Source organism: Oncorhynchus nerka, linkage group LG27 (genome assembly GCF_034236695.1).
Source record: "Oncorhynchus nerka isolate Pitt River linkage group LG27, Oner_Uvic_2.0, whole genome shotgun sequence".
Taxonomy (NCBI): Eukaryota; Metazoa; Chordata; class Actinopteri; order Salmoniformes; family Salmonidae; genus Oncorhynchus; species Oncorhynchus nerka.
In genome coordinates this window covers 92,607,280-92,621,296 of record NC_088422.1, presented here as the reverse complement: position 1 = coordinate 92,621,296, position 14,017 = coordinate 92,607,280, and the positions used below count along the sequence as shown (strand labels likewise).

Below are 14,017 nucleotides of genomic sequence, written 5' to 3'. Positions count from 1 at the left end.
GGCTACCAATAACATGGCTTTCGTTTTGTGAGAAATTATACTGGTCACTCAACATTTATGAAGTATTTTTTAAGTATTAATAGGACTCAGTTTAGATTAGGGACTGCTAAAATACTTGACTAATGATTAGTAAATGTCTGATAAAGGTGGGAGTAATGATTAATAGATGGTGAACACACTCTTTATAAATGCCTTCTGAATGGTTTATTATGGAACCTTATAATGAAGTGTTACCAATGATTTAATTTCCCCCACATCCAGCCCCTCACTCTTTTTTCTACCACTGTGTCTTTATAAAATCATGTTTTGTATAACAGATGATGTATGTAGAATGATGATGATGATGATGTATGTAGAATGATGATGTATGTAGAACAGATGAAGATGTATGTAGAATGATGATGATGTATGTAGAATGATGATGTATGAAGAACAGATGAAGATGTATGTAGAATGATGATGTATGTAGAATGATGATGATGATGTATGTAGAACTGCAGATGATGTATGTAGAATGATGATGATGTATGTAGAACTGATGATGATGTATGTAGAACAGATGAAGATGTATGTAGAATGATGATGGTGTATGTAGAACTGATGATGATGTATGTAGAACTGATGATGATGTATGTAGAACAGATGAAGATGTATGTAGAAGGATGATGATGTATGTAGAACAGATGATGATGATGTATGTAGAATGATGATGATGTATGTAGAACTGATGATGATGTATGTAGAACAGATGAAGATGTATGTAGAATGATGATGATGTATGTAGAACAGATGATGATGTATGTAGAATGATGATGTATGTAGAACAGATGATGATGTATGTAGAATGATGATGTATGTAGAATGATGATGATGTATGTAGAATGATGATGTCATGTTGCGTAACCTCTTTGATGATTGTGGTGTCTCAGTGTCGTGTTTGTTTCATAATGTCATGACAAGTTATAAGGTGTTACGCCACCCTTTCCACAGGATTGTAGAGATTCCATGTAAACATGCTTCAATTAAAAACTGAGAACCCTTTATTCCAGGTTATATTGCTTTCATGTCTATGGTATTACTCTGATAATAACAAGTTCTATCTACCTGTAGGTTCTCTGTCCTTCCTGACCAGGATGTATCAGTCTAACAGCAATGAAGGTTCCCAGTGTCACCACTCCTGTCTGTCCTTGTTTCTGTGTTTCCTGCAGTTTCCTCAGACCTGCGAGGAGTCTGGCTCTCCGTTCGTCTTCGTCTGCACCAACCCTCAGGAGCTGCTGGTGAAATTCCCCATGAAAGGGAAACATAAGATCTGTAAGTGCTGCGTCTTTCTGTGTTGCAGAGTAGATCCCAACGAGTTTGGTTGAGCTTTCTGTGTCGCAGAGTAGATCCCAACGAGTTTGGTTGAGCTTTCTGTGTCGCAGAGTAGATCCCAACGAGTTTGGTTGAGCTTTCTGTGTCGCAGAGTAGATCCCAACGAGTTTGGTTGAGCTTTCTGTGTCGCAGAGTAGATCCCAACGAGTCCGGTAGAGCTTTCTGTGTCGCAGAGTAGATCCCAACGAGTTTGGTTGAGATTTCTGTGTCGCAGAGTAGATCCCAACGAGTCCGGTTGAGATTTCTGTGTCGCAGATTAGATCCCGAGTCCGGTAGAGCTTTCTGTGTCACAGAGTAGATCCCAACGAGTCTGGTTGAGCTTTCTGTGTCGCAGAGTAGATCCCAACGAGTCTGGTTGAGCTTTCTTTGTCGCAGAGTAGATCCCAACTAGTTTGGTTGAGCTTTCTGCGTCGCAGAGTAGATCCCAACGAGTCTGGTAGAGCTTTCTGTGTCGCAGAGTAGATCCCAACGAGTCCGGTAGAGCTTTCTGTGTCGCAGAGTAGATCCCAACGAGTCCGGTTGAGCTTTCTGTGGGGGAACAAAATTCTCACACAAGCGCTGCATGTACACACACACACACACACACACACACACTGTATACAAACACACTGTATACACACAAACAAACATAGGTCTTGTGCAAAAATGAACATGTTTTGCAAAAGATTTGTAAAAATATTAATGCGCTCACAAAGTCTCTCAAAGAGCAATCTGTAAAGACAAGATGTTGATGTCCGGTTGCCCAGGGGATGTGGGAGACTGTAGCTACTGTAGTGTCAGTGTTGTTAATGTATGGTGTGATTTCGAATAGGTCAGGGATGTACCTGCAAGCTCTTTTGTTCATATTTCACAAACTCCTGAGACATGAAGGGTTGTTTATGTCCCCCTCTCCCGTCTCCGGTCCTTTAAGATGGACGGTGGGTCTTTGGGAGATTCAAGGTAAAAGACTAGCACTGCCCTTGATCAGTAGGGGAGGATTTCCGTTGTATTGTGAAGGGGTGAATTCAAGCAACAGCCCAGAGGGTTAAGGTGCTTGTGCTCATAAACAACAACAATAGATATATCATCTGAGGAAACCATTTAGTCATAATTCTGTATTTGCTAACTGGTTCCACTCCCATTGATTTGCACGGAGTTATGGTAATGCTAAGCTGTGAGCTAACTGCGCTAACCCAAATCTTAGATCCCTGACGTTGAGTCCATAGACCACTAAGTCTAGGCATCCATTCTAAACAGTAACATGTATATTTTGAATGCACTATCCCTTTAATACATTGAATAATGCCTTATTACCTTTATATTGAGTGTAACCTGTAAGATATCCAACTAGTCCCCAGACAGTTCATTTCTAGCACACTATTGGACCTGTCATCTCCTCTTTATATCCAGCTAGTATTTCACCCTCTATTACTCTGCAGCCTCTGAAGGATCAGAACCATCTCCAGGGAGACCACCTGTGAACCCCACACAAGTGCTGGTGGGTGGGTGGGAGGGGTGGGGGGGTGTTTCTGTGTGTTTCTGTGAGTCAAACGGGGGAACCTGCTGTTAGAAGCTGGCCGAGTATTTAGAGGGTTAGCTGCTGGAGCCAAGCAGACATTCTGTATCTATTCACAGTGTCTCTCTCTGTCACTCTCTGTTTCTGTGTCTCTCTCCCTTGCTCTCTCAATTCAATTTAATTACATTTCAATTCTCTGTCTCTCTCCCTCTCTCAATTTAATTCAATTTCAATTCTCTTTCTCTCTGTCTCTCTCTCTCTCGTGTCTTCCGCCTGGGTTGCCCCCCTAACACACAGGGTCAGGGGGCTACTGCTGCCACTCTCGTTCAGGGAGGCCCAGTGGGACTGTTCTTCAGCCCTCCACTGTGTTAGACAGGAAAGGACCTCTTCTCTTGTCCAGCTAGCTGCCTCAGACCTGACAGGGCAGCAGAGCGGTGGAAGGATTAGACAGGAAAGGACCTCTTCTCTTGTCCAGCTAGCTGCCTCAGACCTGACAGGGCAGCAGAGCGGTGGAAGGATTAGACAGGAAAGGACCTCTTCTCTTATCCAGCTAGCTGCCTCAGACCTGACAGGGCAGCAGAGCGGTGGAAGGATTAGACAGGAAAGGACCTCTTCTCTTATCCAGCTAGCTGCCTCAGACCTGACAGGGCAGCAGAGCGGTGGAAGGATTAGTCAGTGTTGACACTTTACTTAAAGGTCTGCTGACTTAAAGGTCTGCTAGTAAACTGCTTATGAATGTTGACTTATTTAGAAACAAGTTACTAATAAACTATTTCCTATTAAACTATTTACTATTAAACTATTTACTATTGAAAACTATTTACTATTAAACTATTTCCTATTAAACTATTTACTATTAAACTATTTACTAATAAACTATTTACTATTCAACTATTCACTATTCAACTATTCACTATTCAACTATTCACTATTAAACTATTTACTAATGAAAACGATTTACTATTAAACTATTCACTATTACATGATTTACTATTAAACAATTTTCTATTAAACAATGTAAATGTTTTTCTTAAATGTAAATGACTTAAATGTAAACAAATCACTATTAAACTATTTAATATAGAAACCTATTTACTGTTAAACTATTCACTAATAGTTTACTATTATGACTACTATTTTATGACTAAACTATTTAGCTTTATAATGACTCCCTGTCCACCAAGCAGTATTGCATTCAATGCTGGTACCCAAATGGAAAGAGGAAATGTAAACAAATCACTATTAAATATTTAATATAGGAACCTATTTACTGTTAAACTATTCACTAATAGTTTACTGGTATGACTACATTTTATGACTAAACTGGTTAGCTTTATAATGACTCCCTGTCACCAAGCAGATTGGTTATTGGTACTGGTCATTAGGGAGAGGTGTTGTTAGACTGGTCATATAGGGAGAGATGGGTAATTAGACTGGTCATTAGGGAGAGACTGGTTATTAGACTGGTCATTAGGGAGAGACTGGTTATTAGACTGGTCATTAGGGAGAGACTGGTTATTAGACTGGTCATTAGGGAGAGACGGGTCATTAGACTGGTCATTAGGGAGAGACTGGTTATTAGACTGGTCATTAGGGAGAGACTGGTTATTAGACTGGTCATTAGGGAGAGACGGGTCATTAGACTGGTCATTAGGGAGAGACTGGTTATTAGACTGGTCATTAGGGAGAGACTGGTCATTAGACTGGTCATTAGGTCATTAGGGAGAGACTGGTTATTAAACTGGTCATTAGGGAGAGACGGGTCATTAGACTGGTCATTAGGGAGAGACTGGTTTTAGACTGGTCATTAGGGAGAGACTGGTTATTAGACTGGTCATTAGGGAGAGACTGGTTATTAGACTGGTCATTAGGGAGAGACTGGTTATTAGACTGGTCATTAGGGAGAGACTGGTTATTAGACTGGTCATTAGGGAGAGACTGGTTATTAGACTGGTCATTAGGGAGAGACTGGTTATTAGACTGGTCATTAGGGAGAGACTGGTTATTAAACTGGTCATTAGGGAGAGACTGGTTATTAGACTGGTCATTAGGGAGAGACATTAGGGAGAGACTGGTTGTTAAACTGGTCATTAGGGAGAGACTGGTTATTAGACTGTGGTCATTAGGGAGAGACTGGTTATTAAACTGGTCATTAGGGAGAGACTGGTTATTAGAGTGGTCATTAGAGTGGTCATTAGGGAGAGACTGGTTATTAGAGTGGTCATTAGGGAGAGACTGGTTATTAAACTGGTCATTAGGGAGAGACTGGTTATTAGACTGGTCATTAGGGAGAGACTGGTTGTTAAACTGGTCATTAGGGAGAGACTGGTTATTAGAGTGGTCATTCGGGAGAGACTGGTTATTAGAGTGGTCATTCGGGAGAGACTGGTTATTAGAGTGGTCATTAGGGAGAGACTGGTTGTTAAACTGGTCATTAGGGAGAGACTGGTTATTAGAGTGGTCATTAGGGAGCGACTGGTTGTTAAACTGGTCATTAGGGAGAGACTGGTTATTAGAGTGGTCATTAGGGAGAGACTGGTTGTTAAACTGGTCATTAGGGAGAGACTGGTTATTAGAGTGGTCATTGGGGAGAGACTGATTATTAGAGTGGTCATTAGGGAGAGACTGGTTATTAAACTGGTCATTAGGGAGAGACTGGTTATTAGACTGGTCATTAGGGAGAGACTGGTTGTTAAACTGGTCATTAGGGAGAGACTGGTTATTAGAGTGGTCATTAGGGAGCGACTGGTTATTAGAGTGGTCATTAGGGAGAGACTGGTTATTAAACTGGTCATTAGGGAGAGACTGGTTATGGTTATTAGACTGTGGTCATTAGGGAGAGACTGGTTATTAGAGTGGTCATTAGGGAGAGACTGGTTATTAGAGTGGTCATTAGGGAGAGACTGGTTATTAGAGTGGTCATTAGGGAGAGACTGGTTATTAGAGTGGTCATTAGGGAGAGACTGGTTATTAGAGTGGTCATTAGGGAGAGACTGGTTATTAAACTGGTCATTAGGGAGAGACTGGTTATTAGAGTGGTCATTAGGGAGCGACTGGTTATTAGAGTGGTCATTGGGGAGAGACTGGTTATTAGAGTGGTCATTAGGGAGAGACTGGTTATTAAACTGGTTATTAGGGAGAGACTGGTTATTAGAGTGGTCATTAGGGAGAGACTGGTTGTTAAACTGGTCATTAGGGAGAGACTGGTTATTAGAGTGGTCATTAGGGAGAGACTGGTTATTAGAGTGGTCATTAGGGAGAGACTGGAAATTACACTGGTTATTAGGGAGAGACTTGAAATTACACTGGTCATTAGACTGGTTATTAGGGAGAGACTCGAAATTACCCTGGTCATTAGACTGGTCATTATGGAGAGACTGGTCATTTGACTGGTAATTAGACTGGTCATTATGGAGAGACTGGTCATTATGGGTCCTGCAGAGTAGTGACATTCAGAAGGGGAGAATGATGGGAATTCTTCATTGAGGTGTGGGTGGATGTTCAATGTAATGTACACTGGATAGAGCCCATTGTGGTGTGGGTGACTGTGCATGCGTGTGTGTGCATAGATCAATGTGTTTGTGTGTGTCTGTGTGTATGTTTACAAACTGGGGACTTTCCTCTGATTGTACCCATTCATCTACACACTGTACCGACCCCAGCCAACCACTTCTGTCGGAGCTGAAGGTCACCCCGGCTGTTCAGAGCTATCAAACAACCTGACAAGTGCCCCCCCCTCTCTCTCTCTCTCTCTCGCTCTCTGTCTCTGTGTCTCTCTGTCTCTGTGTCATTTTTTCTCTCTCCCTCCCCTCTTTCTCTCTCTATTTCTCCTCCCCTCTTTCTCTCTCTCTGTCTCACTCTCTCTCGTGAGATACTGCAGAGTGCTGATCCAGACCCTTCATCTGCTTGCTGGCTACTGCAAATGTTCCAGTCTCTCCAGTTACCATCCTTTAGTGTCTAACTGATCTCCTTAAAGAGTGTGACCCAGTCATCCTGAACACCTCTCCGTTTCATTAGGACACTATTCACTTAGCTTTATGTGCTTCGGATGACATGTGAGGTGAAAATCTGGTCTATTCTCTCTCTTCGCTCGCTCTCTTTCTTTCAAACACACACACACACACACACACACATCATATAAGTAGGTACATCAGATTTCTCACAACACTTACGTTTGCCATGAAATGCGTTTGGATACTTTACATGCCCGGGGAAGAAAAAGGAACCTGTTTATTTGTACATTGTGTCAGCGAGGTGTGACTGAGAACCACAGACAACTGTCTCTGAGAGTACGCTTCCTTGTTTGCCCTGCGTTTACTGCCGTGTACACAAAGAGCCCCTTCCAGCTGTCTTGTCACAATGCCATTTGCATCCATGTTGGTGAATACATTGACAAGCACTGCAATATGTATGGCTGCCGTCCCCCAGGTTACACAGATATGGAAGTGGTTTGATAATCCCACTGAAGTGAAGTGGAGGGGGGTTTGCTCCAGTAACCATCCTACCTCACGGTTAGCTCTTTGTTTTACCACGTTGAAAACACAGTGCCATGGGATTGAAACAGAAAGCCAATTAGCTTAACCAGTGTCCATCTTTTTCTCCGGAGGGGGTCCTTGCATTTTCTACCTCTTTTTACTCCTCCGCTGGGAGACTGAAGAGGTTAGCGAGAGAAGAAAGTCCTCTTCTTTTGGTTATTTATTTATTCATGGATTTATTTCATATTCATGATTTTTCCAGGACTATCTGGCTGCAGAGGGGAATTTACTGCTCTGGAGGCGACGGACTGGGAACGAAATCACGTTTTAGCTCCATTGAGCTTTGTGGATGAAGGGAAGGGAAAAAAGAGAGAGAGGGAGGGAGAGGAAGGTTTATGTGCTCTCCAGTCAATGGGAGGTAGGCCTGTAAGGTGACAGGCTGTGTTTATTACTGATCTGTCAGCCGGTTAATGGGTAGAGGAGAGTGGAGCAGAGCAGCTCATATAGAGGCCAGGCTGGAACTGTATGGCAGGCAGAGAGTGAGCTCTCAACAGTGGTCTGGATTCATAGTACCACTCTGGCAGACCCAGTCTTCAAGGTTGCTTCCACAGTCCCCAAAGAATAACATAACCCCATCGCTTTCTCTACATTCTCAACCGACATTCTCCCCCAGACTTTATTTTCAGTTTCCCCCTCTCCCTCGTATAACAGGCAGAGAGAGATCTTAACAATGGGACTCAATGCTAGTACTACTAACAGAACCAATGATGGTACTACTAACAGAACCAATGATGGTACTACTAACAGAACCAATGATGGTACTACTAACAGAACCAATGATGGTACTACTAACAGAACCAATGATGGTACTACTAACAGAACCAATGATGGTACTACTAACAGAACCAATGATGGTACTACTAACAGAACCAATGATGGTACTACTAACAGAACCAATGATGGTACTACTAACAGAACCAATGATGGGACTACTCTAACAGAACCAATGATGGGACTACTCTAACAGAACCAATGATAGTGCTACTAACAGAACCAATGATAGTGCTACTAACAGAACCAATGATAGTACTACTAACGGAACCAATGATAGTACTACTCTAACAGAACCAATGATGGTACCACTAACAGAACCAATGATGGTACTACTAACAGAACCAATGATGGTACCACTAACAGAACCAATGATGGTACTACTAACAGAACCAATGACCTTACTACTGCTAACAGAACCAATGACCATACTACTACTAACAGAACCAATGATGGTACCACTAACAGAACCAATGACCATACTACTGCTAACAGAACCAATGACCATACTACTACTAACAGAACCAATGACCATACTACTACTAACAGAACCAATGATGGTACGTACTACTTACGTAACCCATGACGGTACTACTAACAGAACCAATGACGGTACTACTAACAGAACTCATGATGGTACTAGTCTAACAGAACCAATTGTAGTACCACTCTAACAGAACCAACGATAGTACTACTGAACAGAACAGAACCAGTGTCCAAGGCTGCTTTACAGTACATCCACCTCTCTCCCCTTCTGCTAAACCTTTCTGTGGTATTGATCGGGCTCAACGCTGTGCTGTGTAGGCGGTGTGATTCATTTCCTTGATTAGGAAGAGATTACCCTGCTGTGGGGAGTTCGTGCTGGCCCTGCTAGAATTCATCGCACTTAGGCTGCTGCTTTGTTTTTGTTCATTTGTCAGGTCAGAAATCAAGGATCAATCGCTGGTTTATTTGCCTAGTTCAAGTAGCAATGGGGGGTGAGGATGTTATTATGGGCACTTTCAATCTGACTGGTCACAGTAGTTGACATTGAGTGGGCAGCAATTGGCGTCATTTGTTTACAGATTCTGTGTCTGATTGTGAAGAATTGTGTTGTTACTAGTAAAAGGACTGTGAAATGGGTTGTGTGACGTGATCCACTTGGAATCGTGATTGCCGTATCGTAATATATTTTCTGCCGTGGTATGTATTGTGAGCTTACAATACTTATCCCTATTATTTAATGCACCCACCTTTTTTAAAGCAATTCAATTCATGTATGTATTATTTATAGAGTTGTTTTGATTCATGCGTAGTGTGTCAATGTTCATGTACAAACTGTGTAGCCAAAGCATCAAAATCCAGACTTCAGTAAACTGTTTACCCAACATGCTCATTCACCACATCTGCCAGAAAGATCAACATTACTCAAGTCCTTCATCAGCTTACTGTCTCCAACCTGCCTCTCCTGAATACAAAAAAACATGTGGCTACTTGTGATTCTCATTTTGAGAAGACCGACGCAATAGCTTTTGTTGTCATGGAGACCGCACGGTCCATGTTTAACGGGCTGTTTTTTTTACAGTCCAAGAGAAGACTATGCAAACAGTGAGCTGTGTTTGCCCTGTGTGGTTGAGCAGTGATCCAGGAACGCGCTCAGTCGACAGTTCCCCGGGACTCCAAACAGACCATGACTCCAGTCCTCATTATAACAGTGGGACGGACCACCTGAGGACCGAACATAAATAATGCAGAGAGAACCAGAGTTCTGCTGTCAAACCCTTCCCCCTCGACCACATGGTTGAACCCCTAGCCCTGGAGGGCATGATAAAGACATCCCTTACGACACCATGCCACACCGTTATGACACTCTATTCCTGTGACTGATGTATTTTCTACCTCCTCTCCACGGGGCCCTATGTGGGGTTTCCTATGGATGTGGGCACGGGCCCGCAGCTTTGGCTCTGAAAAATAACCCGCTGCAAAAATGTTTAATTCTTTATCTTAATTTGATCCTAATTTACTCCGACAGTCGCAATGAAAAGTGTGAGATGAAAGAGTTGAAATTCCAATGAAGAGGTAATGACCATGGCGAGTCGATAGTGATATTGGTCTTACTCTGCTGTGTGTTTTCCCCATCTCCCATCAGTATGTTTAGCTTGGTCTCTCTTAAAATGTAGACTGTTTCCTACTTTGTTACCAGAGGCAAGGGCCCTTGACTCACTGCCACCAGCCTCTGCCAAGACAGCCTTTTTAAGCTGTGATAAAACATTTACGAGAGAGAGAGAGAGAGAATGCTATGGTGGAGAACAGAGGCCACATTCGGAGAGAAGCAGCTGCTCCCTGATAGCGGTTGGAAGGTCTCCTCAGTACTCGGCAGTGTTCTGCTCTCCCCATGCCCACCATGAATATTGCATTAGCCCACTACAGGGCCCCTTGTGTTTGCCCCCCAAGAGAGGAGAGTAGAGCAGCCATGGTACTGGAGCGTACGAGGAGTCAAGCCCACTCTCCCCCACACCGCCAGGCCCATCCACATTTAGCTTGCACAGGCAGACGCTCCAAACTCCAGACCAGCTTTCCATCAGCATAATCTCCCAGACTGACTCAGAGGACTCCTGTCTCATAATGTGTCAACCTCAATTATATTAATGTGCGCACCCGAGAAAAATGTCTGACATTTGCTGGCATTTACAGGACGAGTAACTGTTTTCTGGCTGGTGTTTTTTGCTCCAGCTGAGTCGTCTTAGAGGCCCTTTTGAAATAAACCACATATTGGCTCTGTGTTGACCCGTCTCCCACTGATTAGCTAAAGAAACTAAGCTTTGGTAAATAGCAGCACCGAGGCCACAATTATGTCAAAATACTATTTTTTTTGTTCATATATTCTCCACAGCAATTGAAAATTGGCATCTCCTTTGAACAAGGTCAATGATGGTACAAGTGAAGAGGCCATTTTGAGAGGCGAGCCTAGCTGGCTGTTATTAGCTATTAGCCTAATTCCCTGGCCCTTAAACACAAACACCTGGAGGCCAAGGGTAGTCCTGACCGTGAGGTCAGCCCCTGTTAAACTGGAGCTTTCGTCTCGCGAGCTCCCTCCTTCCCCATCTCATCCTCCTCCTCCATAGTGTTTCATTAGTGTTTCACCGACTCCATTACCCTGCTGTAATGTGCACTTAGCCGCCTAATCTCCATGCGGCTGACATGTGACTCCCCCAGTGCACTTTGCACACCTTCTCTCATTTGAACAGGGGACATCCTCTGAGAATGCCAATTTACTGGTTAATGCAGAAGAGGCATGTGTTCCTTCCTCGCTATCGCTCACCTTCCTGTTGCTGCACTCTGTCACAACACCCGCCTTAATTCTTACCTCATTTAAAAAAAAATCTGTCCTATGTCCTCGTTGCTGTTTCCGCTCAAGGCGTTATTTTCAATGCTAATGAGGCACAGCAGTGAGCAGCGGTTTGTGGCGAGGGAAGCTGAAAAGACGGTGATATGCTAATAAAAACCAGTTCAAACACGAGCGATTCTCCTCAGTAAAGCTAAAGCGCTACATGCTGTTATGCTTGAGGTCAGTGTGTTCACTTCAGCACCGTTCTTCACTTTGTCCTACAACCCATGAGACCTGCAAAAGGAGGACCAGTAATTGAAGAAAGCGCATACTTTCTCAAGACTAGCACTTAAAAACAGTTCAAGGGTTCAAACTACCTTGAAGAGGTAAACAACTTGTTCTGGGTTTTTGTTGAAGGCAAAGGTTTTGCCTGTCCATCTGTGTTTACCTCAATGGCTTATGTTGTCTCTATGCATCATGCTTGCTAGCTGCACTTTGCCCACTCTCACTGGGAGCACATGCCCAGAAAGTAGCCATAACTCTCTCTGGTAGTCTAGGAGATGTGCTGATCTGTCCAAGCTCTTGGATAGGTTTGGAATTCCATTTGTAAGGGTGGCAGGTAGCCTAGCAGTTAGAGCGTTGGACCAATAATCAAAAGGTTGCTAGTTCAAATCCCCGAGAGCCAGGGTCACCGTTGATAATGGCAGACCCTGGCCGTGACCCCATTCTCCAAGAGTGTCTCGGGGGGAGTTGGCATATGCACAAAAACACATTTCCATTTCACACCTGGGAGACTTGAATCAATTCTTCCCATTAGGAAAACAGTGAAGCTAATAACATAACGTTGAAGCTAAGCACCTGCAGTGAGGCTAGTATATGTACATGTGTGAAATAGGACACATTTAAGCATCTAATTATTATTATAAGCCCCCAGCAATCAGGCCAATGTTTCTGGCATTCCCTATCGCTAATTAACTGGAACCAGCAAAGCTTTCCTCTGAATCTCCACTGGGTTGTGTCTCTTCCAAAAGATCTCATGTCCCAGTTTAGTATCCCACACAGTTTTTCACACCAGAGATATAGCCGCAGATCGAGACCATAATCACTGGGAAATATCACATCTTTTCCCTCCATTTTGACAGTTCACATTGCAGAGATGTACTGCTCACCAGCCTGTGCATCTGAAAATAATCTCCTCCGTCTTGACTTGTCAGAACAAAATGTGAGAACCCAGAGGGGTTCTCCACTGAGTCAGCGATGAGGGAGGGAGATGTCAAAGACGCTGTGGCTCTATTTCAAACCAGTTCCACCTGCAGGCAGCTAAGTAGTTCCTGTTGTTTAGCTCGCCACAGCTAAGGCCAATGAAAAGAATGCCGTGACAAGAGCTAAAGCAACGACTAAGTAAACTGATTAATGCGTAACTGTGAGCAAAGTTGGCCCCAGGTAGTAAGCTACATCTGTTACAAATGACTTCATAGATCTATGGAGAGAGACTTAAAATGGCATGATGTCAGCTAGCCTCACTGCAGGTGTTTAGCTTCAACGTTATGTCATTAGCTTCCCTGTTTTCCTAATGGGAAGAATTTATTCAAGTCTTCCTTTTGCTTGTAGTCTGTTGTCACCCACAATTTTAATGATATGGAAATGCATACATATGCTGTGTCAGTCGCTAGAGCATGACACTTACCATGCCAATGGTGTTGAGTTGGATTCCCGATGGGGACACCCATATGTACAGTATACATGCATGACTAAGTTGCTCTGGAGAAAAGAGTCTGCTAAATAACACAGCATACTACTATAGCATCTAGTTTCCTTTCCCAGATGATTCCATTTTATTATTATTATTATTATTATTATTATTATTATTATTATTATACTACTATAGCATCTAGTTTCCTTTCCCAGATGATTCCATTATTATTATTATTATTATTATTATTATTATTATTATTATACTACCAAAGCATCTAGTTTCCTTTCCCAGATGATTCCATTATTATTATTATACTATTAAGTAGCACAACTTGTCACCAAAGTTTCATCATATAAACAAATATATAAACTTTAGCCCTAAAGACTCTTTAGTTCTCCTTTACACTTGTGGCGTTAGTCTAGTTGTCATATCAACCAATATATCAAATGTAGCCCTAAAGACTCTTTAGTTCTACTTTACACTTGTGGTGTTAGGCTAGTTGTCATATCAACCAATATATCAGATTTAGCCCTAAAGACTCTTTAGTTCTACTTTACACTTGTGGGGTTAGGCTAGTTGTCATATCAACCAATATATCAAATTTAGCCCTAAAGACTCTTTAGTTCTACTTTACACTTGTGGTGTTAGGCTAGTCGTTGCGTTGTTCTAACCAACATGTTATCTCTGCTAATGTCTGTTCTAACCAACTTAGCCCAGGATCAGGGACCTGAGCAGGATAATCCCTCGTCTGGCTCCACCCACCCACACCCCCTCCACGTTGGGCCAGCAAGCTGTCTTTGTGCCATGCATCCTGAGTTGGGCTGAGGTGTGGTGGGGGTGCT

General features: G+C 42.9%; 1 protein-coding gene across 2 annotated transcripts in view; it reads left to right on the top strand.

Annotated features, from left to right (window-relative positions):
- trip4 (thyroid hormone receptor interactor 4) overlaps positions 1-14,017 on the top strand; it is a 76,713-nt gene that overhangs the window by 37,859 nt on the left and 24,837 nt on the right. For both annotated transcript variants that reach the window (XM_065012326.1, XM_065012327.1), the window contains one exon: positions 1,209-1,311. In XM_065012326.1, the coding sequence (XP_064868398.1) occupies positions 1,209-1,311 (103 nt within the window). The remainder of the gene's footprint in view (positions 1-1,208; positions 1,312-14,017) is intronic.